Here is a 26,025-nt window from a genome sequence, read left to right on the forward strand (position 1 = left end):
CCTTTTTTGAACAAGGGTGTAACATTTGCAATTCTCAAGTCCTCTGGCACCACTCCCGTTTCTAAGGAAGATTGGAAGATTATGGCCAGTACCCTCCGCAATTTCTTCGTTCACTTCCTTCAGCGTCCTAGGATGCATCCCATCTGGTCCTGGTGACTTATCTACTTTAAGTACATCCAGCCTTTCTAGTACCTCATCTTTATCAATTCTTATCCCATCCAGTATCTCCTCTGCCTACTCCTTTAATATATCTATGGCACCATCTTCTTTCTTGTTGAAGACAGATGCAAAGTACTCATTTAGTACCTCAGCATACCCTCTGCCTCCATGTGTAGGTCTCCTTTTTGGTCCTAATCAGTCCCACCTCTCCACTTACTACCTGCTTACAATTTATATGTCTAAAGAAGACTTTTGGATTACCTTTTATGCTAGCTGCAATAATTAACTGAAGTTAAATTCCCCAACTGCCATGGTGGGATTTGAACTCATGTCCCTTGATTAGTCCAAGCCTCTGGATTACTAGTTCAGTAACATAACCATTATGCTACTGTACTCCCCTAACCATCTTCTGTCCCTAGATCTCTCCCTGACATTTTGGAAATGTCTGCACAGACCAGCATGTGGAAATCATATTGTAATATGCAAGCTCAATCTGACTGAGCCAGAAAAAAATGGCAGCATGAGATATCCGGCAAAATCGCCTCCACCCGACAGCAAAGGAGTTAAAAAGGCATTTCTCTGCAACTGAAAGCATTGATGCCACCTTATTTATAATTACAGCATTGCTGCTGGAGTTCGGTCTGCTTTCATGAGCATTGCTGCAACTTAAATGCAAACAACAGGTAGAGCAGAGAGTAGAAGTGCAGCACCTCTCTCAGAATGGGCCATATTTTGAACTTTGACTACACAGCATTACAAACATTACCCATTTTAGAAAGAAACAATCATCCAGCTAATAACTCTGTTTGCTTCCTATCTGATCTATATGCTTACATCTTGTACAAATGGCAAGAGAGAGTTGAGAAAGAAAAAAAATAAACCCTTCAGATTCCTTTCTGGTAAAAATTTTTTCAGAAAAATAGAATTACAGATTTTATTTTTTAACAACAAAGCAACCCTTTCTGGGCATTTCCACTTTTTTTTTTTATTTACAATTTTGGAGCATCCAGTTAATAATACGTTTAGATATGTCCAGATAAATTTGTTAAATGCAAATATGTACAAGAAACATTATAAATGAAAAGGATTTAAAAAATTGTATATTATACAGGAAATCTTTCATTGCTGTTGTAAATAGTCCCATGAAAGACATAAAATCAATACTGTTTTCATTTCTGTCTATACAGTGGTAACATTACAAGTAAGAAAAAAATGCATTGAACAGATTCCAACAAATACTACACTCTGTACTTAATGCACCTGTAATTTGGTCAACATTAGCAATATGTGTTTCCAAAGCAGCTGCTGTCATGAATTCTTAAATATTACCACAGTTCAACATTTGCATAAGGCATACTGATTTAGTAAGTTTACATTTACAATTCGTAATAGACCATAACAACTACAAAATATTCAGCTTTTGACAATGTCTTGTTTAATCCTGTTTTTTTCCTGAAAGTTGTTCTTTAAACAAATTCACATTGTCTTTGAGGTCAAAATAATACAAAGTATTTATCTATTTCTAGAATAAGGCAGGTATGTTAATGACAAGATCAGTTTTTGTTCCTGTTGTAAGGAGACAACTTTCCAGAGTTATAACCATTTTGGAAAAGTTCATTGTGCCTTTGCCGTTTCTTTCTCCTTCAGTTGAAGTTGTGTAAGAATATGTAGGATGACTTGATAGCAGAATACATACTGAGCCTAAATATAGCAAAACATACAACCTTTTAAAAGTTGTACTTTGTTGAACAAAATATCGTTACTGAGCCCAGTTGCTAAAGTTGCAAAAATGATCAGCCATGATCATATTGAATGGTGGTGTAGGCTCGAAGGGCCAAATGGCCTACTCCTGCACCTATTTTCTATGTTTCTATGTAAAACATGTAGTAGCCCACCTACTATCTACCTTAACAGCTCACAAATGACCAGTATTGGATTTGGTTTTAGCCCATTAAACTTGTTACAAAGGAATTTCACTGAAAAATGTTCAGTAACATTTAGTTGGTTTTCATTGAAGATATTTAGCAGAGTGAAAAGCATTGACACAACTGGAAATACTACTCTGTGACAATTACAGAACTGTGCACGTTTTATAGTAACAGCCTTTCGAGAATAAATGCACTTTTGTGGGTATATAATGCATCAGAGCTATGTAACCAAATAAACTCTCATCAATTTGATCTTGGGGTAAAAAAGTCTACAACATAATGCTTCTGAAATTTGTTGTAAAATTATCTGGGATATAATGATAACTATATTGGAAAAGTAAAAATTAACTGAACAAATATTTAAAATAACTAAAATATTACTCATTTTACAACAGTACCATAAGAAACTACAGCCTAAAATTATTTGTTACTGCTCTGTACTCAATTATGCATCTCAAAAGCATTCTTCATTTTTGTGGAAAAAAATGTGGTTGAAGTTCTGGGAATTCATCCTTATGTGGAAGTGTGATGGAGCTTGGCTCTTATCCATGCTTACTGAAGGCCGTAGAGTGTGCCAAAATTGAGAGATCATTATATTCGGAGTAGGTGGCCTGCATCTGCAAAGGCTCTTCAGAGTCAGAGTGACTCACAACTGTTCTGCTGTGGGATTGCAGAGGCCCTTCCTGGGCTAAGATAAAGTAAGTTACTTAACTCTTTGGAGAGAGCAAAAATCCTTTTAATTAAAAGGTAATGAATTCCCCAGATGCACCTCCTTATGTGGGGGCAGGGGCAATGGGTAGAAGTCTCACACGTGCTCTGCCTCAGCCACAGACTACAGTTGCTTCTACTTTTTGCATAAGGTGGAATCACCTCGCCTCCCTGATAAATGATATGCCCATTCTCCAACATCTCTGGTCCCCAGCATTTTGGGGTTCTTGTTTCCCCAACATAATTTTATAGGGACTTACAGCACAAGTAAAATCATAACCTGTAAGTAATTTTTGTTTTTATTTTCCCTTTCCCAAAACATGTAATTTAATGTAAATAGTGTACTGTAAAAGGACCAGAACACAACTCTGTTGCACACTTCCTGAAAATCTTTAGTTATGTTCTTTCATTCTTCAAGAGATTCCACCAGCTCACAAGATAGTATTACTCTGCTCTGAAAGCTTACCTCAGTCTGGATCATCCCATGTCGTTGGCATCTCATAGTTTCAACAATATGAGAAATGTTAAACTGTTGGCAGACAAAAGGAAGTTAGAAAATGCGTTGCAAACAAATAAAACAATACAACCTAGGAAAGATTTCAAACCAATAAAAATCCGTAAGAGCGAGCATTATCATCTCTCGCTCTCCTCTCCCTGATTTACACTGGACTCCGGTTCCATGTATGACAGCTACTTTCCAGTACAATACCCAAGCTGTCATTTTCCATGTGTGGCTAAGATAGCTGGCAGGCTGTTCAACCATTCAATGCATTTTCAGAAGGATGATGATCAGAAGCACAAACCCATCTGAATTTTCAACATGCAACCCTGGGACTTCGATCATTTTATTTCAAATAACAGTACAATACCAAAATTGTGTCCCTTATACCAAATTAAATCAAGGACAATCAAGTCGAGCCATTTTTCAAACCTAGATTTCACAATCCTGCAAATGACTGAGGTTCAAGAGATCCTGTAAGGGAGATAAAACAGCAGGAGCACCTTTGATGTTTGTCAGTTTCCCTCCACTCATGGAGTCCGTGGAGAACAGAGGGATTGATACAAATCTTCACCACCAACTTTTAGAAACAGAGAAAGAAACATAGAAAATAGGTGCAGGAGTTGGCCATTCGGCCCTTCGAGCCTACACCACCATTCAATAAGATCATGGCTGATCACTCACCTCAGTACCCCTTTCCTGCTTTCTCTCCATACCCCTTGATCCCTTTAGCCATCAGGGCCATATCTAACTCCCACTTGAATATATCTAACAAACTGGCATCAACAACTCTCTGCGGTAGAGAATTCCACAGGTTCACAACTCTGAGTGAAGAAGTTTCTCCTCATCTCGGTCCTAAATGGCTTACCTCTTATCCTTAGACTGTGACCCCTGGTTCTGGACTTTCCCAACATCGGGAACATTCTTCTTGCATCGAACCTGTCCAGTTCCGTCAGAATTTTATGTTTCTATGAAATCCCCTCTCATTCTTCTCAGCTCCATTGAATAAAGGCCCAGTCGATCCAGTCTCTCCTCATATGTCAGTCCTGCCATCCCAGGAATCAGTCTGGTGAACCTTCGCTGCACTCTCCCTCAATAGCAAGAACGTCCTTCCTCAGATTAGGAGATCAAAACTGAACAAAATATTCCAGGTGAGGTCTCACCAAGGCCCTTACAACTGCAGTAAGATCTCCCTGCTCCTATACTCAAATCCTCTTGTTATGAAGGCCAACATGCCATTTGCCTTCTTCAGCGCCTGCTGTACCTGCATGCCAACTTTCAATAACTGATGTACCATGCTATCCAGGTCTCATTGCACCTCCCCTTTTCCTAATCTGCCACCATTCAGATAATATTCTGCCTTCATGTTTTTGCCACCAAAGTGGATAACCTCACATTTATTCACATTATACTGCATCTGCCATGCAATTGCCCACTCACCTAACCTGTCCAAGTCACCCTGCGGCCTCTTAGCATCGTCCTCACAGCTCATACTGTCACCCAGCTTAGTGTCATCTGCAAACTTGGAGATATTACACTCAATTCCTTCATCTAAATCATTGAAGTATATTGTAAATAGCTGGGGTCCCAGCACTGAGCCCTGCAGCACCCCACTAGTCACTGCCTGCCATTCTGAGAAGGACCCGTTTATCCCTACTCTCTGCTTTCTGTCTGCCAACCAGTTCTCTATCCACATCAATACATTACCCCCAATAACATGTGCTTTAATTTTGCACATCAATCTCTTGTGTGGGACCTTGTCAAAAGCCGTTTGAAAGACCAAATACACCACATCCATTGGTTCTCCCTTGTCCACTCTACTAGTTACATCGTCAAAAAATTCTAGAAGATTTTTCAAGCATGATTTCCCTTTCATACATCCATGCTGATCAGGACCTATCCTGTACTGCTTTCCAAATGTGCTGCTATTTCATCTTTAATTGATTCCAACATTTTCCCCACTACTGATGTCAGGCTAACTGGTTTATAATTCCCCGTTTTCTCTCTCCATGCTTTTTTTAAAACGTGGTGTTACATTAGCTACCCTCCAGTCCATAGGAACTGATCCAGAATCGATAGACTGTTGGAAAATTATCACCAATGTATCCACTATTTCTAGGGCTACTTCCTTAAGTACTCTGGGATGCAGACTATCAGGCCCTGGGGATTTATCGGCCTTCAATCCCATCAAATTCCCTAACACAATTTCCTGACTAATAAGGATTTCCTTCAGTTCCTCCTTCTCGCTAGACCCTCGGTCCCCTAGTATTTCCGGAAGGTTTTATGTGTCTTCCTTCATGAAGACAGAACCAAAGTATTTGTTCAATTGGTCTGCCATTTCTTTGTTTCCCCATTATAAATTCACCTGATTCTGACTGCAAAGGACCTACGTTTGTCTTCACTAGTCTTTTTCTCTTCACATATCTATAGAAGCTTTTGCAGTCAGTTTTTATGTTCCCAGCAAGCTCATACTTTATTTTCCCCCTCCTAATTAAACCCTCTGTCCTCCTCTGTGAATTCTAAATTTCTCCCAGTCCTCAGGTTTGCTGCTTTTTCTCTCCAATTTATATGCCTCTTCCTTGGACTTGACTATCCCTAATTCCCCTTGTTAGCCACGGTTGAGCCACCTTCATCCCAGACAGGGATGAACAATTGTTGAAATACATCGATGTGATCTTTAAATGTTTGCCATTGCCTATCCACCGTCATCTCTTTCAGTATCATTCGCCAGTCTATTCTCTAGCCAATTCACGCCTCATACCATTGAAGTTATGTTTCCTTAACTTCAGGACACTAGTCTCTGAATTAACTGTGTCACTCTCCATCATAATAAAGAATTCTACCATATTATGGTCACTTTTCCCCAGGCGGCCTCACACAAGATTGCTAATTAGTCCTTTCTCATTACACATCACCCAAGTCGAGGATGTCCAGCCCTCTAGTTGGTTCCTTGACATATTGGTGTTATATAACATATAGAAATAAATCATATATTTGTTGCTTTTTGGTCCATTTTTGTAATTAAGTCCTAGATTCTAAAATGCATTTCTTAATAACATGACATCATGTTATTATGTCCCACCTGCATGGTCCTAAGCCCCAGGATCCCCAGCCACCTACACTAAAATCTGCAAAGCAGGTTAAAGTAGGGGCTTCAGACCTCATTATCTTATGTAAATTGCCAACACGTCTCAAGCATTTGCGATTGATGCCCCTGTTTTTGCTGAGCTGTTCTGTATATACCCTTGGGAGAGGCAAAAAAAAGAGAAAGGGATATCCTACCCTCAATTATTAAAGATTAGATCCTCAAGTAATTTTAACAAATGCAATGGACAAAGCCTCAAATTCCTAAACCGTAGATGACTTCTGTGTCTGAACAACTGGCCCGGAAATTGCAGTAGGTAGTAACAACGAACTGTCAGCTTTTGCGGTCCTTGCCCTTCTGAAACTGACTGCAACTTCAAGATTTAGCACATGCTCATCTAAACGTGAAAATCCTGAAGTTGTGTTCAGTCATTCGCTGCTCTGGCAATGGCTGCGCTGTGGACCCCCCGCTCCATAGATGAGGGTTTCAGCAGCAGGTGAGCTGAGGCAGGGGTGGAGTTGAGCAATGTTCCAGTAATGGAAATAGGCGGTCTTGGTAATGGCCTGGATACGTGGTCAGAAGCTCATCTTGGGTCAAATATGATACTAAGGTTGCGAACAGTCTGGTTCAGCCTCAGATAATTGCCAGGGAGAGAGATGAAGGTGGTAGCTAGGGAACGGAGTTTGTAGCGATCCTTCAAGTACTCGAGCTTGTTAGTGACGATTAAGTTTCTAATGACAATTTTTTCTATAAATACTTATTGTACCCAAAAATACATTGGTTTTCCTGAAATTGGACTCCTTTGGTTATTACATAGTACCCAAACTCAGTATATCTAAATCCCACTGCTCCCATCATAGTTTGTATAGCAGAGGGCGCACTCTTAATTTTCTCACCATTTACAGAGGCCTGAGCCACTAAGTATTGCACCTCAGATGTCCACTGTTGCAGCAATGCTGATATAAATGGTCTAAACCTAGGGTGGCCCGCCCCCTGGAAACTAAGTTCCAGCTGCCTTATGAAAAGAGCCATTACATTTTTTTTAATATCCTGGCAACTAAATCTTTGGGGGCCCAAGCTATAACCCCAGCTTGAAGCCCCAGGTGGCCCCTACCTCCACTCCTTGTTTGACCAGTACACCTTGTTCCACCAGGCGTACCTGCTCTGACCATACTTTGCGGCTCAATGATGACTTGGGATTTGGGAACTGTCGGAGCCCCTACACCCTCTTATGTGATGGCTTTGTAAAGGCTGAACGGAATTGCCACCCCTACAGGGCCATTCTTTGGCACTAAGCTGAAAACTAGAGTATCAGGGAGCTTGCCTATTTTCCAGCTATTCCAGTATATTCTTCTCAAAATGATGGCGGGATTACACAGTAAAAGAATGCAGATTGTCAGCCGCACAATATATAAATGAAAGGGTTCAGACACTTTGAGTAGTGATTTTTTTAATCATCCCATGGTATTCAACTTGATTTTGGCCCTAATCTTCCCTTTTATTAGTACATTTATACAATCTCACCAAGCACAAACCCAACATTCCACTACCAATACTTCCCAGTTTGGATGTAGATTACAGAGATCAACTGTGTCTAATTATTTAATAGCCTCATTGCTGTAATTTTTCACTTCTCCTAGTACCTAATTTTTTTTCTGCATATTACACACCATTGCATAATATGCACCTGAGTTTAAGGGTTAGTTTTCAATGTAAAATGGTTTGTTATATGCAAAATGATGGTATAACATGGCTTTTGAACCAAGATACCAAAGCATATGATTTTAAGTGCAGATTATTTTGGCTGGGAAAAAAGTATAGAAATAGTTACACTTATACAGCACCTTTCACATTCTCAGGAAATCTCAGTGCCAATGAATTGCTTTTGAACTGTAGTTTCATAGGCAAGCATGGCAGCCAATTTGCAACAGCCAGATCCAACAAACAGCAATGAGTTAAATGATCAATTAATCTGTTTAAAGAGCTACTGATTCAGAGATAAATGTTAGCCAGTGCACTGCTCTTCCTTGAATAGTGCCATGGGATCTTATGTCCATATGAACAGGCAGTGGGCCCTTAGTTTACTGTCTCGTTGGAAAGTTGACACCTCCAATAATGTAACACTCCCTCAGTAATGCATTGAGATGTGCAAGCCTGGATTATGTGCTCAAGTCCCTGGACAGGTGAGTTAAGAAGAATTTCATATAAATCTCTATTTTGAAGAAATACTTACATCAAGTCCTTGGCTGATGAATGCCAACACTGCATCTAGACAAATAAGGGTCCCAGAACGACCAATCCCTGCACTACAGTGGGCAATTATGGGTCCAGAACATTTGATGTGTCTCATGTAGCTGAGAAAGGCAACTAATAGTTCTGGTTTTTCTGGAGTCCCATGGTCTGGCCAGGCAGTAAAGTTCAGATGGGTTACTTGTCGTGACTCACCGCTCTGTACAAATAAAGGAATGGTTTTGGTCAAAGAATTTAATCCACAAAACAATCCCCACCCTGCAACATTAAATAAATACTCAAATGGTGATGTGAGGGTTGATTTTCCTATAGGCCCTGGAACCTGGATGCATCCCACCTGCAATGATCTGAACCCACCTGTATTTGCAGATTCAGGTCATTTAAAATGCCTGGCACTCCCCTGGAGGAGGCCTGTCACTGGTAGTGGCGAATGCCTAGAATTCGGGGATGAAAGTCAGATGTTGGGGCCTACCGGCTACTGTCCTGAAAGAGCAGATAGAAGAACTCCAGTTCCGATCTTTGAGCGGATGTCCTTATACAAACAAAATAACAGATTTACCGTGAGGCTTACTTCTTCTGGGAGCTCTTCAAAATGGACATCCCACAATGTATGAAATTGAGGCAGAAGGGATACCTCCTCCCACTTTATTTGAATGACTATCCTTAGCCTGTGCCTTTTGCCACCGGCATGAGATACACAGGAATGACTCACTTGCCAGCTGGTCCCTCCCCTAATAGAAACATAGAAAATAGGTGCAGGAGCAGGCCATTCAATGAGTTCATGGCTGAACATGAAACTTTAGTACCCCCTTCCTGCTTTCTCGCCATACCCCTTGATCCCCTGAGTAGTAAGGACTTCATCTAACTCCCTTTTGAATATATTTAGTGAATTGGCCTCAACTACTTTCTGTGGTAGAGAATTCCACAGGTTCACCACTCTCTGGGTGAAGAAGTTTCTCCTCATCTTGGTCCTAAATGGCTTACCCCTTATCCTTAGACTGTGACCCCTGGTTCTGGACTTCCCCAACATTGGGAATATTCTTCCTGCATCCAACCTGTCCAAACCCGTCAGAATTTTAAACGTTTCTATGAGGTCCCCTCTCACTCTTCTGAACTCCAGTGAATACAAGCCCAGTTGATCCAGTCTTCCTTAATAGGTCAGTCCCACCATCCCGGGAATCAGTCTGGTGAATCTTCGCTGCACTCCCTCAATAGCAAGAATGTCCTTCCTCAAGTTAGGAGAACAAAACTGTATACAATACTCCAGGTGTGGCCTCACCAAGGCCCTGTACAACTGTAGCAACACCTCCCTGCCCCTGTACTCAAATCCCCTCGCTATGAAGGCCAACATGCCATTTGCTTTCTTAACCGCCTGCTGTACCTGCATGCCAACCTTCAATGACTGATGTACCATGACACCCAGGTCTCGTTGCACCTTCCCTTTTCCTAATCTGTCACCATTCAGATAATAGTCTGTCTCTCTGTTTTTACCACCAAAGTGGATAACCTCACATTTATCCACATTATACTTCATCTGCCATTCATTTGCCCACTCACCTAACCTATCCAAGTCACTCTGCAGCCTCATAGCATCCTCCTCGCAGCTCACACTGCCACCCAACTTAATGTCATCCGCAAATTTGGAGATACTACATTTAATCCCCTCGTCTAAATCATTAATGTACAATGTAAACAGCTGGGGCCCCAGCACAGAACCTTGCGGTACCCCACTAGTCACTGCCTGCCATTCTAAAAAGTACCCATTTACTCCTACTTTTTGCTTCCTGTCTGACAACCAGTTCTCAATCCACGTCAGCACACTACCCCCAATCCCATGTGCTTTAACTTTGCACATTAATCTCTTGTGTGGGACCTTGTCAAAAGCCTTCTGAAAGTCCAAATATACCACATCAACTGGTTCTCCTTTGTCCACTTTACTGGAAACATCCTCAAAAAATTCCAGAAGATTTGTCAAGCATGATTTCCCTTTCACAAATCCATGCTGACTTGGACCTATCATGTCACCATTTTCCAAATGGGCTGCTATGACATCCTTAATAATTGATTCCATCATTTTACCCACTACTGAGGTCAGGCTGACCGGTCTATAATTCCCTGCTTTCTCTCTCCCTCCTTTTTTAAAAAGTGGGGTTACATTGGCTACCCTCCACTCGATAGGAACTGATCCAGAGTCAATGGAATGTTGGAAAATGACTGTCAATGCATCCGCTATTTCCAAGGCCACCTCCTTAAGTACTCTGGGATGCAGTCCATCAGGCCCTGGGGATTTATCGGCCTTCAATCCCATCAATTTCCCCAATGCAATTTCCCGACTAATAAAGATTTCCCTCAGTTCCTCCTCCTTACTAGACCCTCTGACCCCTTTTATATCCGGAAGGTTGTTTGTGTCCTCCTTAGTGAATACTGAACCAAAGTACTTGTTCAATTGGTCTGCCATTTCTTTGTTCCCCGTTATGACTTCCCCTGATTCTGACTGCAGGGGACCTACGTTTGTCTTTACTAACCTTTTTCTCTTTACATACCTATAGAAACTTTTGCAATCTGCCTCTATGTTCCCTGCAAGCTTCTTCTCGTACTCCATTTTCCCTGCCCTAATCAAACCCTTTGTCCTCCTCTGCTGAGTTCTAAATTTCTCCCAGTCCCCAGGTTCGCTGCTATTTCTGGCCAATTTGTATGCCACTTCCTTGGCTTTAATACTATCCCTGATTTCCCTAGATAGCCACGGTTGAGCCACCTTCCCTTTTTTATTTTTACGCCAGACAGGAATGTACAATTGTTGTAATTCATCCATGCGGTCTCTAAATGTCTGCCATTGCCCATCCACAGTCAACCCCTTAAGTATCATTCGCCAATCTATCCTAGCCAATTCACGCCTCATACCTTCAAAGTTACCCTTCTTTAAGTTCTGGACCATGGTCTCTGAATTAACTGTTTCATTCTCCATCCTAATGCAGAATTCCACCATATTATGGTCACTCTTCCCCAAGGGGCCTCGCACAATGAGATTGCTAATTAATCCTCTCTCATTACACAACACCCAGTCTAAGATGGCCTCCCCCCTAGTTGGTTCCTCGACATATTGGTCTAGAAAACCATCCCTTATGCACTCCAGGAAATCCTCCTCCACCGTATTTCTTCCAGTTTGGCTAGCCCAATCTATGTGCTATTAAAGTCACCCATTATAACTGCTGCACCTTTATTGCATGCACCCCTAATTTCCTGTTTGATGCCCTCCCCAACATCACTACTACTGTTTGGAGGTCTGTACACAACTCCCACTAATGTTTTTTGCCCTTTGGTGTTCTGCAGCTCTACCCATATAGATTCCACATCATCCAAGCTAATGTCTTTTCTAACTATTGTATTAATCTCCTCTTTAACCAGCAATGCTACCCCACCTCCTTTTCCTTTTATTCTATCCTTCCTGAATGTTGAATACCCCTGGATGTTGAGTTCCCAGCCCTGATCATCCTGGAGCCACGTCTCCGTAATCCCAATCACATCATATTTGTTAACATCTATTTGCACAGTTAATTCATCCATCTTATTGCGGATACTCCTTGCATTAAGACACAAAGCCTTCAGGCTTGTTTTTTTAACACCCTTTGTCCTTTTAGAATTTTGCTGTACAGTGGCCCTTTTTGTTCTTTGCCTTGGGTTTCTCTGCCCTCCACTTTTCCTCATCTCCTTTCTGTCTTTTGCTTTTGCCTCCTTTTTGTCTCCCTGCATTGGTTCCCATCCCCCTGCCATATTAGTTTAACTCCTCTCCAACAGCACTAGCAAACACTCCCCCTCGGACATTGGTTCCGGTCCTGCCCAGGTGCAGACCGTCCGGTTTGTACTGGTCCCACCTCCCCCAGAACCGGTTCCAATGCCCCAGGAATTTGAATCCCTCCCTGCTGCACCACTGCTCAAGCCACGTATTCATCTGTGCTATCCTGCGATTCCTACTCTGACTAGCACGTGGCACTGGTAGCAATCCCGAGATTACTACTTTTGAGGTCCTACTTTTTAATGATCTACCAAAGACTGTGACATCAACATGTTAGCTATTACACATGTGGATACATGTTCTAGCATTATTGCATAGGCAGAGTAAACTGATTGTACTATAAGCATTATTATAAAGAAATAATCACAATTTAGCTCATGTATTTTGCACATACCTGCAAGTCATTCATATCGATTTTCCGAATAATAAAGTTTTCTAGTGGTTGACAACTCTGAAGGATTATCTTAATCCTGCTGTTTACTATTATTGATTTCCCCTGAAGTTCTGGCCAGTATCTTTGACATTTGACCTTTCCTCCTTCGACCTCCAGGGTCATCATAACAATGACATTAGACTCCTGTTCCCAAACCATTTGCCAAAAGTCTGCCAGTGTGTGAGGTAGAGGTCCTTGACATGCAATGTATGTACAGACTTTCTTATCCACTGGGATTCTTATAAAGCTGGCATTAATGTATCCATGCTCTTTTCCAAGAAGAACGCGTGTGCCATCATCTACAATTAAAAAAATATGTAATTAATTGCATGTCTACATTAATTGCCATGTCTTTATGTATTATGAATACTCAACTGGAAGTAAGCATATTACATAAAAATAAATATAGAAACACAGAGCTCAAGTTTCGGCCTTCCCTTAGAACGGTGTACCTCCGAGAGGCACACCTATTTCTTCGAACAAAAAGTGCGCCTAATGCCTACCTCCGTATTCTGCAATGTTTTTCGGGCCCATTCCAGGTCAGTGCGGGGGCGGGGCCAAGGCGTGGCACCGAAGAACTGCCGACAGGAGGGCGGGGCTAGCTCAGAGCAGCACATTTATTGCCGGCAGTCCTGCGCATGCATGCGCAGTGGGACACAAACATTGGCACTCGGCCATTTTTAAAGGTAGATGAAGAACAGTGCTGTTTGCTTTTGTGAAGCTATGGAAAGGCTTGAGAGTGATTTTTGGTGATTTTTTGTATCTGAAGGAGTGCCTTTAGCAGCACCGTGGAAGAAATCACCTGCTGAAATCAGTGAGAGCTGTTTATTGCTGCTCAACTTCCAGAATAAGTGCTGCATAGGTGCATGCAAAATAAGGACCGTGTGTTTTGAAAAATCAGAGTGTCAATTCAATACAGCAATGGAACAACTTCCACCAAGAACAAAGAATTTCTTGCATGAGGAAGTGGAGACATTAGTTAACGTCATTGAGCAGTGATGGCAGGAGCTGGATACTAGCAACAGAGGTCGCACAAAAATGCCACCCAAAGAAATGAAGAAATGCTGGAACCAAGTTGCAGAAGATTACTGCGCAGTGGTGCATACCAGGAGATCTGGAAGCCAGTGTAAAAAGAAATGGCACGGCCTTGGTCAAGTAGTTAGTGTAAGTAATATTTTCATTTTTCAATGGAATCTTAATTGTAAATGTGATGATCTGTATATGTCCCACCCTGCAGAAAGACGCACTCTGTAAAAAGTTATATTTTAATCTTTACAGAAGAAATTGGCCCACAACAAAAGGGAAATAACTCAAACAGGAGGAGGCGTGCCAAATCTGCTTCCCCCGACTCCCTTGGAACAGAGGGTCGCTGCTATGATGAGTCGTACATGGAGAAAAGCAATCAGTACATCAGTACAGCACAAGCTGGGCCCACACGCGAGGGACAGGGTAAGTCCTGAAAATGCACCGTGGTCTTTCAAATCAACCTGCTGCCAGGCCTGCAATGTGTGAGAGTACTCATGCCACCCATCCTGCCCCTCCTGTGCTACTAAACATTTAACTGTTCTGATATATTTTGCAGATGATGATGCCAATCCTGAAGATCATGAAGATCCAGAAGAAGAACCAGAAGAACAAGATGCGGATGATCCAGACCAAGGGTGGCTGCAGGCGTGGACTGAAATGTCTTCAGGGGAGATCTTAGATCTTAATTTTTATGAGCCCACATCAACGGACATCAGTGTTTCAAACCCTTGCATAGGTTCTGGTTCCACATTCTATGGTTTCAGAGATTCCGACGTTGCGGGTCCCACTGGTGCTGCTGGTGTAATGCAGCAGTTTACACCCACTGCCCCACTGTCCCAGCATGCAGCTCCCACTGGAGTGGTGCCGCATGCAAGACCCAGGGCCCCACCATCGCAGCCCGTGCCTCCCACTGGAGTGGTGCCGCGAGGCAGACCCAGGCAGAGGAGGAGATTGGAAACACGCTCTCCTGAGATGCAGCATGCAACAGATGTGGCTCAGGTTGTGACATTGGGTGTGGAGAGCAATGACCTTACCCGATCACTCATGGGCAGCATCAGTGCAGTGGGTGAAGAGGTAACGGTACTGACGGGAGAAATAGCAGTAATGTCACGGGAAATGAGGGAGGGAATGTCCGAGGGACTGCAAGTGACGGCACAGGCCGTCAGGGAGGGCATGTAAGTGATGGCACAGGCGGTCAGGGAGGTAGCTGCTGCAATAAGGGCACACAGCCCGACCAATCAAATGACACTCGAATGAAGAAGTGAACATTCAACGAGATGTGGATGAGAGACGGTTGCAGACTTTCTTTGCTGCTTTTGTTCTTGTTCTTGATGTAATTGTAGTAACTTTTTTCAAATTGAAATTGTTTTGTAAGTTTTGTAACTTTACAACTTATAAGTGATCTTAGGGTTTTTAAGTTATCTTATAGTATAAATGCTCTCACATTTTGTAACTTATTTCATTTTGCACCTAAAAAGTGATCTTGACGTTTCAGTGATCTTAAGAGTGTAAGATTTTTCACAATGAAATTGTTTTGTAACTTTACAATGTACACTATTTGTCTATTTGTGTTATAAATGATATTTTATGGTTCTGGCAGCACAGAAACAATCATGTTCCAGTGAGTCAAGAAGATAGGAAATCTATAGTTGCCCACCATGTTTTGAATCAACGATGCAGTGCTTTATCCTTATTCCACATTCTGTGCTGTCTAAATCTTATTATTTTTGTTTATTTTTTTTCTCTACCACTTTCTTCCGAATTTTGAATATTTCAAACAAATTAAAATCAACCCCATTTGCTTTTTGTTTTTTGAGTTACCAGCTTTTTGAGGCTATGTTGCCATTTTTTGTGCCCATTAGTCAACTTTTCTGAGCTTTGAGGGTTGGTGATCTAATACCTTTGATATGTTTTAAATGATAGTTATAAGCAAGGCCATTGTAGGAATATTCAATTAATATAAATAAAATTAAATAGCCTCTGGTAGAAAACTTGGGTCCCAGTACTCACACGGCAGTATATTTTTATAACGGTTCTTCCGCCGGTTGTCTTTTGTTTGTCCAATCAAACAGTCATCCAAAGGTTTCAGATCTTGCAAATGCTATTAAAACATATACATTATTAATCTAGAAGAATTTAGCTCTTATACAAAATATTACATAATATCTCGACATACAAGTGATGAAAAAAAGTCAAACTGGCAAAGCATTTAAGTGGGTGCTGTAGTGTAATGGCTACATTACATCGAAACGTAGAAAATAGGTGCAGGAGTAAGCCATTCGGCCCTTCGAGCCTGCACCACCATTCAATATGATCATGGCTGATCATGCAACTTTAGTACCCCATTCCTCTCTCCATACCGCTTGATCTCTTTAGCCATAAGGGCCACATCTAACACCCTTTTGAATATATCTAACGAACTGGCCTCAACAACTTTCTGTGGTAGAGCATTCCACAGGTTCACAATTTTCTGAGTGAAGAAGTTTCTCCTCATCTCAGTTCTAAATGGCTTACCCTTTATCCTTAGACTGTGACCCTTGGTTCTGGACTTCCCCAACATTGGGAATATTCTTCCTGCATCTAACCTGTCCAATCCCATCAGAATTTTATATGTTTCTATGAGATCCCCTCTCATTCTTCTAAATTGCAGTGAATATAAGCCTAGTCGATCCAGTCTTTCTTCATATGTCAGTCCTGCCATCCCGGGAATCAGTCTGGTGAACCTTTGCTGCACTCCCTCAATAGCAAGAATGTCCTTCCTCAGATTAGCAGACCAAAACTGTACACAATATTCAAGGTGTGGCCTCACCAAGGCCCTGTACAACTGCAGCAAGACCTCCCTGCTCCTATACTCAAATCCTCTCGCTATGAAGGCCAACATGCCATTTGCTTTCTTCACCACCTGCTGTACCTGCATGCCAACTTTCAGTGACTGATGTACCATGACACCAGGTCTTGTTGCACCTCCCCTTTTCCTAATCTGTCACTATTCAGATAATATTCCACCTCCCTGTTTTTGCCACCAAAGTGGATAACCTCACATTTATCTGCATTATACTGCATCTGCCATGCATTTGCCCACTCACCTAACCTGTCCAAGAAACCCTGCAGCCTCTTGGCATCCTCCTCACAGCTCACACTGCCACCCAGCTTAGTGTCACCTGAAAATTTGGAGATATTACATTCAATTCCTTCGTCCAAGTCATTAATGTATATTGGAAATAGCTGGAATCCCAGCACTGAACCTTGCGGTACCCCACTAGTCACTGCCTGCCATTCTGAAAAGGACCCATTTATTCTTACTCTTTGCTTCCTGTCTGCCAACCAGTTCTCTATCCATGTCAATACATTACCCCCAATACCATGTGCTTTAATTTTGCACACTAATCTCGTGTGGGATATTGTCAAAAATCTTTTGAAAGTCCAAATACACCACATCCATTGGACTAGTAATTCAGAAGACTGGACTAATAATCCAGAGAACACAAATTCAAAACTCACCATGGCAGTTTGAGAATCTAAATTCAGTTTTTTTTTAATCTGGAAGTCAATAAAAGCTGTTAGCAGTAAAAGTAACCATAATGCCAGTTAGGGAAGGAGCCAGTCATCCTTACCTAGTCTGTTCTACAAGTGACTTCTGTCCCACACCAATGTGATTGACTCTTAAGTGCCTTCTCAATTGGCCTAGCAAGCCACTCAGCTGTATCAAAAATCGCTCAAGAAGGTGGCTCACTACCACCTTCTCAAGGGCAATAAATGCTGGCCTTGCCAGCAATGCCCAAATTGAGAATTAATTTTAAAAGTAATTACGCTTTTCTTTAAGAAAGCAGATCGACAACTGCAACAAACACAAATGTTTATGGTGCAGTTGAAAGATTAATTTGGAAATATGATTATTACAATTATAATTTAACTGAAATACTCAAACAAAATGCCAATACATAATCTATAAAGAGAAACATTTCCATCACAAACTTGCACTAAAGGAAAAAAGTAAACATAATTTACAAATGTACTCCCCCCGACTATCAGAAGAGGTACGAATTCAAGCCGGGCTATCCAGTCAGTATGATTCCCTCTCCTCGGAGAAGGATTGGCTGCTCTCTAGGTGATACCAAGGAAACATAGACAATGGAGACAAGTCGGTTGAAGTGAGGCTGTTCGCGAGGTTTCTTTTCATTACAATCTAATGCACAAGTGAAGTGCTCTGAACACTGATTCACTGGTACGAACAAGGTTAAATTACCTAAGTTCTGTGCTCCTGTTTTCTCTGTGAAGTGGAGTGCTACTATTACATGTATGGTCATCCCATGCTATGCATCAATATAGATTCATAGAAATTTACAGAACGGAAGGAGGCAATTTTGGTCCATTGTCTCCGCGTCGGCCAACAAAGAGCTATCCCGCCTAATCTCACTTTCTAGCTCTTGGTCCGTAGCCTTGTAGGTTACGGTACTTCAAGTGCACATCCAAGTCCTTTTTAAAGATGGTGAGTTTCTGCCTTTACCACACTTTCAGGCAATGAGTTCCAGACTCATACCACCCTCTAGGTGAATAAATTTCCCCTCAAATCCCCCTAAACGTCCTACCAACTACTTTAAATCTATGCCCCCTGGTTCTTGACCCCTCTGCTAAGGGAAACAGGTCTGTCCTATTCACTCTTGCTATTGAAGGAGTGCAGCGAAGGTTCACCAGACTGATTCCCGGGATGGCGGGACTGACCTATCAAGAAAGACTAGATCAACTGGGCTTGTAGTCACTGGAGTTCAGAAGAATGAGAGGGGACCTCATAGAAACGTTTAAATGGGGTTAGACAGGTTAGATGCAGGAAGAATGTTCCCAATGTTGGGGAAGTCCAGAACCAGGGGTCACAGTCTAAGGATAAGGGGGAAGCCATTTAGGACCGAGATGAGGAGGAATTTCTTCACCCAGAGAGTGGTGAACCTGTGGAATTCTCTACCACAGAAAGTTGTTGAGGCCAATTCACTAAATATATTCAAAAAGGAGTTAGATGAAGTCCTTACTACTAGGGGAATCAAGGGGTATGGTAAGAAAGCAGGAATGGGGTACTGAAGTTGCATGTTCAGCCATGAACTCATTGAATGGCGGTGCAGGCTAGAAGGGCCGAATGGCCTACTCCTGCACCTATTTTCTATGTTTCTACTCTATCTAGGCCCCTCATAATTTTATACACCTCAATAAGGTCTCCCCTCAGCTTCCTCTGTTCTAAAGAAAAAACAACCCCAGCCTATCCAATCTTTTCTCATAGCTAAAATTCTCCAGTCCAGGCAACATCCTCATAAATCTCTTCTGTACCCTCTCTAGTGCAATCACATGTATGTGCTTATGGCTCTGAAATGGCATTCTAAGATTTGCAGGAAACTGTAGTACCAAATATGTGCAAGCCACCAAATGCACTCTGTATTTGCTTACCAGCATTAGCTTTGGGGGAATGGGGCTGCCTTGGACTCAGCCAAGTATGCAAAGCAGTTTCACTGTAAATTACAGCATCATGATTCTTATACAGTGCAACGGAGAACTAAGTTTTCTGCATTTAGTAATAACTGAATACGCAGCACACACCTCAAACTCCTGCAATGGAATACGTTGTTCTAGTAGTCCATGCAACGTTTTAATGATTGCCTCCAGTTTGGAGTCTGTGTACTGGCTTCCAGGGGGCACCATTACAGTACAAAGTTTGGCAAGCTTCTCTTTAGTTATTGGCCATTCATCTATAATAGTTTTTTTAAAAAAAAGCTGTGATCAACTCAAAATAATCCAATAACAGTGAATAAATCAAAATACAGCAGTATCGTTGTTAAAATGGAACTCAGATCAAAATTATTATCCCACAGTTTTTAGTGCAGTTCTTAAGTACTTGGCAAAATAACTTGAGTTATTACAATTTAAAGTTTGTTGTATTTAATCAAATGCAATTACATGCACAGAAATACATACACCAAGTTATATGCTTCTTTTGCCAGCTATGGAAAGTTTGAAATCCCTCCCCAGCCTCTCCTGTGCTGACATTACGTTATTTAGGGCAGGTAGAAGCTCTGTCCGTTACAAGGCCTCGAGGAATCCTCAATGTGAGGCAGCGACTCGGCAAATCCCACGGGGTCAAAATTGCCCCCCTAAGAGGCGATAATGGAGCAGATAGGCCTCACCGACCGGGGGCAGACGGGTGGGCCGACCCATCCAAAATTTCCCCCGTTCGGGAGCGGCGAGAACAGGTTTCCGTGCCGCCCCGTGTTGCCGCCCCGTCGGGTACGCGCCGACCCCCTTCCGACCGGTGGCGACCCCTTTCCGCCCTGCGCGGGAAATTGCCCTGCGGGAGTGGAGCAAGCGCCGGTCGATGCCACTGACGGGTTTCCCCTGCGGGAAGCTGTGTGTGACTGGCCGCCCATCAGTGCTTAAAGGGGAGGGCGCATTGCGGCGGATGCCATTTTATTTTATTTGTCGTTCGACTCCAAGGTCGGCCAGACAATGGTGGCCACAGGTTCGGTCGGGCCGCCAAGAGGCAGCCCGGCATCCTCTCTTGGGTGCCAGGCCGTTGGCCTGACCAAAATCCTCATTGGTGGCACAGTGGCCGATCCTAAATATTAGCTGATTATCTCCCCTTTAAAACAGGGGAGATACGTGGTGACGCAGATGCGCAATGACATCACCACCGCTCCGCTGCTGAGCGACAGCGGCGGAGAATCTGCCCCGCCTCCACTACCGTCCCTCACCAGCACTTATCACCGCACTTCTGCCCCCTTTTATGATCGACTTTTGGTCCGCTCCAAAAAAACCGGCAAATAGATGAAAATTGATCGAGAGCTCACCTCATCGGACCCGCGGTAAAAACCTTTTAAAAATGGAATGTGAGCCAGCTTTCTGGCAGTCATGAATTTCGGCCCCACTGGTCCCTTGTTCTTTAATAGCTCCTACATAGATTCTAGCAGAGCAGAAATTAACCTCACTAACATAATGATATAACTACTAACCACATAGCATCTCAATGCCAGTAAACAGAAGCTTCCAGAATGATGGCTCAGCGCCTCTTGGGGATATCGATTTACAAAAATGGCCTTGGGGATCTGGAGTGGAAAGAGTTCACTTCCAACCCAAACTCTTTGAAAATAGTACCAAGTATTTATCAGATTTTTTTATAACTTATTTGAAATCTAAATATCTGCCGTGTATTTAAGGTGAAAATAAACTTTGAGAGATAATATGAGTTTTCATTCAATGGTTTTAATCTTAATTTAATTGCTGAAAATTCAGTAAATTTGCAATAATGGCTATAAAAGTTTATTTTAATATAGTTAACAAAATGAATAATTCTATTTTACCTATGGGTGAATGATCCTCCTGCAGCGTATCAATTGGAAGGTCATCACTCCCCCAGGAAATCTCATCTACCTCTGGGTTCTCCATGTGTGACAGGCTGGGTACCCTATCGGAATTGAACAATCACACGGCAGTCATTTATCATAGTACTGTCAGCACAAATCTGTATTTAGCACATGATAAAATAATCAGATAATCATAACATAGGAATAGGGGTTGATGTAAAATTGCTGATACAAATTTGTAGTTTTGAGCCATTCATTGAAGTACCGACAACTAACCACAATGGGATCAGAAATCACCATCTATTACAGGTCTAGTACTTTTCAAGCAAATAATATTAAGTTTAATAACCCATCATTGCCCAGTAAAACTGGCATTCAATGATTACAATTGGTATGGACTTCAAATAGTTTAATATAGTTTCAAATATGAATGTGTTAGAATATTTGTAGAGGTTATCATTCAGACAAGAGCTCTGTTTAAAAATAATAAGCATACATATAAAGTTTTCAATTTAAACATTAATTTTTGGTGGAATGAGATCTGCACCAATTATTTTATAAAAGGTTTTGATATTGTAAGGAAAGTGCTAATCAGATGGTATTGCTATTGATTTCTCTTCACATGAACTGTGTCCAGTAACTTTTCAATTGCAGCTGATCTCACTCGATGTCTAATTATCGCTTTGATATAAACAGATCCTGTAGTTAACTTAACAAGACTGAGAGTTTATAGGCCTCAGTGGGTGTGTAGACAGAACAGCTTCTTGTAGGCTATTCGTCCCCAACTTCACAGGGAAGTACAAGTGTGTAACGACAACAATTGTATTTATATAGCGCCTTTAACTTAGTGAAGTGTCCCAAGGTGCTTCACCAGGGATAAAACAATTTGGCACCGAGCCGTACAAGTAGAAATTAGCACAGGTGACCAAAAGATTGGTTATAGAGGTAGGTTTTAAGGAGTGTCTTGAAGGAGGAAGAAGAGGTAGAGAGGCGGAGAGGTTTAGGCAGGGAATTTCAGAGCTTGGGGCCTAGGCAACAGAAGGCACAGCCACCAATGGTTGAGCGATTATAATCAGGGATGCTCAAGAGGGCAAAATTAGAGGAGCGCAGACATCTCGGGGTGGGGGGGGGGGGGGGGGAGGTGTTGTGGGGCTGGAGGAGATTAGAGATAGGAAGGGATGAGGCCATGGAGGGATTTGAAAATAAGGATGAGAATTCTGAAATTGAGGCACTGCTTAACCAGAAACCAATGTAGGTCAGCGAGCACAGGGCTGATGGGTGAACGAGACTTGGTGCAAGTTAGAAAACAGGCAGCCGAGTTTTGGGTCACCTCTAGTTCACGTAAGGTACAATGTGGGAGGCCAGCCAGGAGTGCATTGGAAAAGTCAAGTCTAGAGATAACAAAGGCATAGATGAGGATTTGAGCAGCAGATGAACTGAGGCAAGGGCGGAGACGAGCGATGTTACGGAGATGGAAATAGGCAGCCTTAGTTATGCTGTGGTATGTGGTCGAAAGCTCATTTTAGGGTCAAATATGACACCAAGGTAGCGAACAGCCTGGTTCAGCCTCAGACAGATGTCTGCAAAGCTGAATGTGGCAGGAAAGGGATGTACTGATACAATAGGTTGCAAGCAAAGACAAGGCTATATCTGTCAAAGGATTATGGCCTAGGGTGGTGGGAAAGTAACACCGTTGCAGTTTGTTAGATGGCCTTTTATTAGTTCATGAATTTCTGTAACTGTCTTCAGCCTAATGATTTAACTGACAGACCAATCAGGGTGAAAACTATACCAAAATTAGGGAGTTGTAAAACTAAAATGATTGAAAAGGGACATAGAGAATTAAGTAATGCTGAAACATGCAAAATGGTCATGTAGCAGGATTGGAAAAGGGGTATATAAAAAAGAGTGGGTGTTGAGGAAATACCTCAGAATTTGTGTCATGCCTTATCAACCTGGCAAACAATCTCAAAACTCGAATAGGTTTTTGGATTCTCGGGCAAACACAAGGTTTTGCCGTAAGTGCTGCTAAGTGTATATTTAATTTTTGTCAATAAAAGTTGTCATATGCTTAATAAGTGTGTGAATATCTACTTGTAATGCTGTGAACAATATTATTTTGAGGAGTAATCTGTAAGTAAAGAACACCCATTTTCTAACAATAGAACACCAAACATTTCATGACTGTTTGAAATAGTTCCTGAGATGTTATTACAACATTATCTGGATGTTCACTTCATTAATATGTAATTGCATTTTAACACGGTTACTGGACCTCAAACATGTACACTGGTCACAAGTTCAGAAATTCATTTGTAAAATAGGTTTGCTTTTAAATTAAAAACTGCACATACCTGCACTGAATTTACAGATCGCATAAGGACTATTCATATTTTTCTTGATTGCCATGAAATGCAGAAAGCATAAAGTAGTCTTACTGTGAAATTACATTTTACGATAATGGCAAGTTAAAATATCTGAACAGACTATTTGGAGTATTGTGTTTTGACTATTTTGAGCAGGATCCTGGTTACCTAGCAGTCTAGCTCTTTATTCTTCAAATCTGTTGGGGTAGATTACCTTTCCGATGTTGCATCTTCAACAGAGCACTCTTGAACTGCTTTCTCTATGTTAGTTGAGAAATGATAGCCATTCTTTCTGGATGGCTGTATAATTTAAAAAAAAGTTTATAATATTGACCAGTAACAACAAATGTTAAAAACGCTTTTTTAAAAAAAAGGCAGTAATTCTACAAAGAAAGATGCATTGTATTTTCAATACCAAGAAAAAATACTGACAAAATATTGTAAATGAATCTTGGCAAGATTAGCAGGTTAATGAATTGACCAGTGCTGATGAAAAACTATTGGGCCTGATTTTAAAGTGGGGATGGGAACAGGGCAACCCAGAAACAGATGGGGAATCGGGGGAGTCTGTGGGCTTCCTCATCAGGCCTGAAAGAGCATTCCTGCCCAACAAAGAGACCTACAATTACATTATTCACTTACCTGTTGGTCCTCTTCTAGCCCACAATTCCTTTAATCATTGTTGCTTCCCCACTTCGGCCATCAACTAAAATTTTAAAGAATGACTTTGCTACCTTCCTGTGGGTGTTCTGCTCGCCTGCTCAAAAGAGCAGTTTAAGATCGGGACATGGTGCGGAGGTAACAGAATCAGAGGAAGTAAGTGACTGGTTTCACTTTAAACTGTTCCCTCCAGTTCCTGTCAGGGGTGGGGAGTTAAAATAGGTGCCACTGATTATCCAATAAATTTGACTGATAAATTTTACAAATTATAACTTGCATTAACCGTAATCATTGTCTGAAAGGATTTGGACCACACAAGATTGCATTATTGCAAAGTGACTAGTACACAGCTCTAAGAGTAGAACAGTATGAACCTCATATAGCCTGTAGTCAGAGAAAATAAAGGAAGCAGGAAGGTTTCTCCAGTCTAAATTGCATTAACATACTGGCATGGTAAAGAGCAAGAACAAACAAGATTTTATTTAAATTCGCTTGAGGAGAACAGAGGGCAGAAATCGGACCTCACTGCATCTGTTTTACAACAATCAGCGCCAGGGGTACAGGTGGTGCTACATTGACATAGGCATCTGCACAAGCACTCATGGGGGCCGAAATTGCCACCTTCCCTTAAGGCCTGTTACCGCCGGAAATCGGCGGCTAAACTGCGGAGTGCAATGGCCGCCGATTGTTCGTGAAATGGCCGCCATTTTGAATATTCCTCTCCTGCGGTATCCTGGCGGTGACCCGCTCCCCCCACTACTGCTGATCCAACCTATGTGTGTCATCAGTGTGCGCACTGCCGATGTTCTCCCCCGATCGCGAAATTTCGCCAAGAAAATCTTGCTCTTGCTGCTCGGTGCCACCGGCAGATTTTTCTGCCAGTGTACTGTGCTTGGAGTACTCGCAAAATGGTGGTGCGGCTGCCATTAAAGGGGAGAACCTACTGCCGCGGCCACCATCTTTTTTTTTGTCGGCCAACTGCCCTGTCGGGCCGCCAATTATGATTATGCCCCCAGGTTCGGTCGGGCTGCCAACAGGTAGCCTGGCACTCCCTCTTGGGCGCCAGGCCGCTAGCCCGGCCGAAAACCTCCCTGGTGGCCCAGTGGACCTAACTTAAATAATCGCACCGGCTCTCCCCTTTAAGTGAAGGGGAGAGACGGGGTTTCGTGGCACCGTGATGACATCATCAGCGCTACGCTGATGAATGACAGCGGCAGACACTCCACCCCGCCTCCAACTTCTGCCCCTCTAGTGAGAGAACTTCCGCTCACTGCCACATATCTGCCCCCATTATGACAGACTTTCGGTCCGCTGGAAAAAAAAAGCCAAAGTGCTGAATTTTGCTCAAGAGGTCAATGCGTCCACTGCACAGATAAAAACAACTGAAACAGGGTCGGTGTGCCCCGTTTCTGACGGTGGGCCCAAGACTCATTTCAGGACCCCTGGACTAAATAACCGCAGGCCTGATCTGCTCAGGTTCCTTCAGCAGTTGCCTTGGCCGAAGCAGCCACTGCCACCAAAAGGTAAGATTAAAATAAAGGAGAGCCACGACGAGATGCAAGGCATTCCAGAACAGAAGAAGCCATCACTGTTACAGAAAGACCTTGCATTTATATAGCGCCTTCATCAAGATATCCCAATACAATTTACAGCCAATGAATTAATTTTGAAGTTTATTCACTGTTGTTATGTAGACAAATATAGTAGCTAAGTTTAACATAGGAACATCTCACAAACATCAAGATAAATGATTGTATAATCTGTTTTGGTGGTGTTGG

The 26,025-nt window shown here is 42.2% G+C and overlaps 1 protein-coding gene across 1 annotated transcript in view; it reads right to left on the bottom strand.

Moving 5' to 3' along the window:
* Positions 1-1,141: 1,141 nt before the first annotated feature.
* Positions 1,142-26,025, bottom strand: part of ptpn13 (protein tyrosine phosphatase non-receptor type 13) — a 361,948-nt gene continuing 337,064 nt past the window's right edge. Inside the window, exons 42-49 of the mRNA XM_070871054.1 lie at positions 23,802-23,887; positions 21,219-21,322; positions 19,465-19,613; positions 15,892-15,982; positions 12,817-13,154; positions 8,613-8,828; positions 3,262-3,324; positions 1,142-1,860 (exon numbers count right to left, since the gene is read on the bottom strand). Coding sequence (XP_070727155.1) covers positions 1,774-1,860; positions 3,262-3,324; positions 8,613-8,828; positions 12,817-13,154; positions 15,892-15,982; positions 19,465-19,613; positions 21,219-21,322; positions 23,802-23,887 — 1,134 coding nt within the window. The 3' untranslated portion in view covers positions 1,142-1,773. The remainder of the gene's footprint in view (positions 1,861-3,261; positions 3,325-8,612; positions 8,829-12,816; positions 13,155-15,891; positions 15,983-19,464; positions 19,614-21,218; positions 21,323-23,801; positions 23,888-26,025) is intronic.

Source organism: Pristiophorus japonicus, chromosome 2 (assembly GCF_044704955.1).
Source record: "Pristiophorus japonicus isolate sPriJap1 chromosome 2, sPriJap1.hap1, whole genome shotgun sequence".
In the NCBI taxonomy this organism is placed as follows: Eukaryota; Metazoa; Chordata; class Chondrichthyes; family Pristiophoridae; genus Pristiophorus; species Pristiophorus japonicus.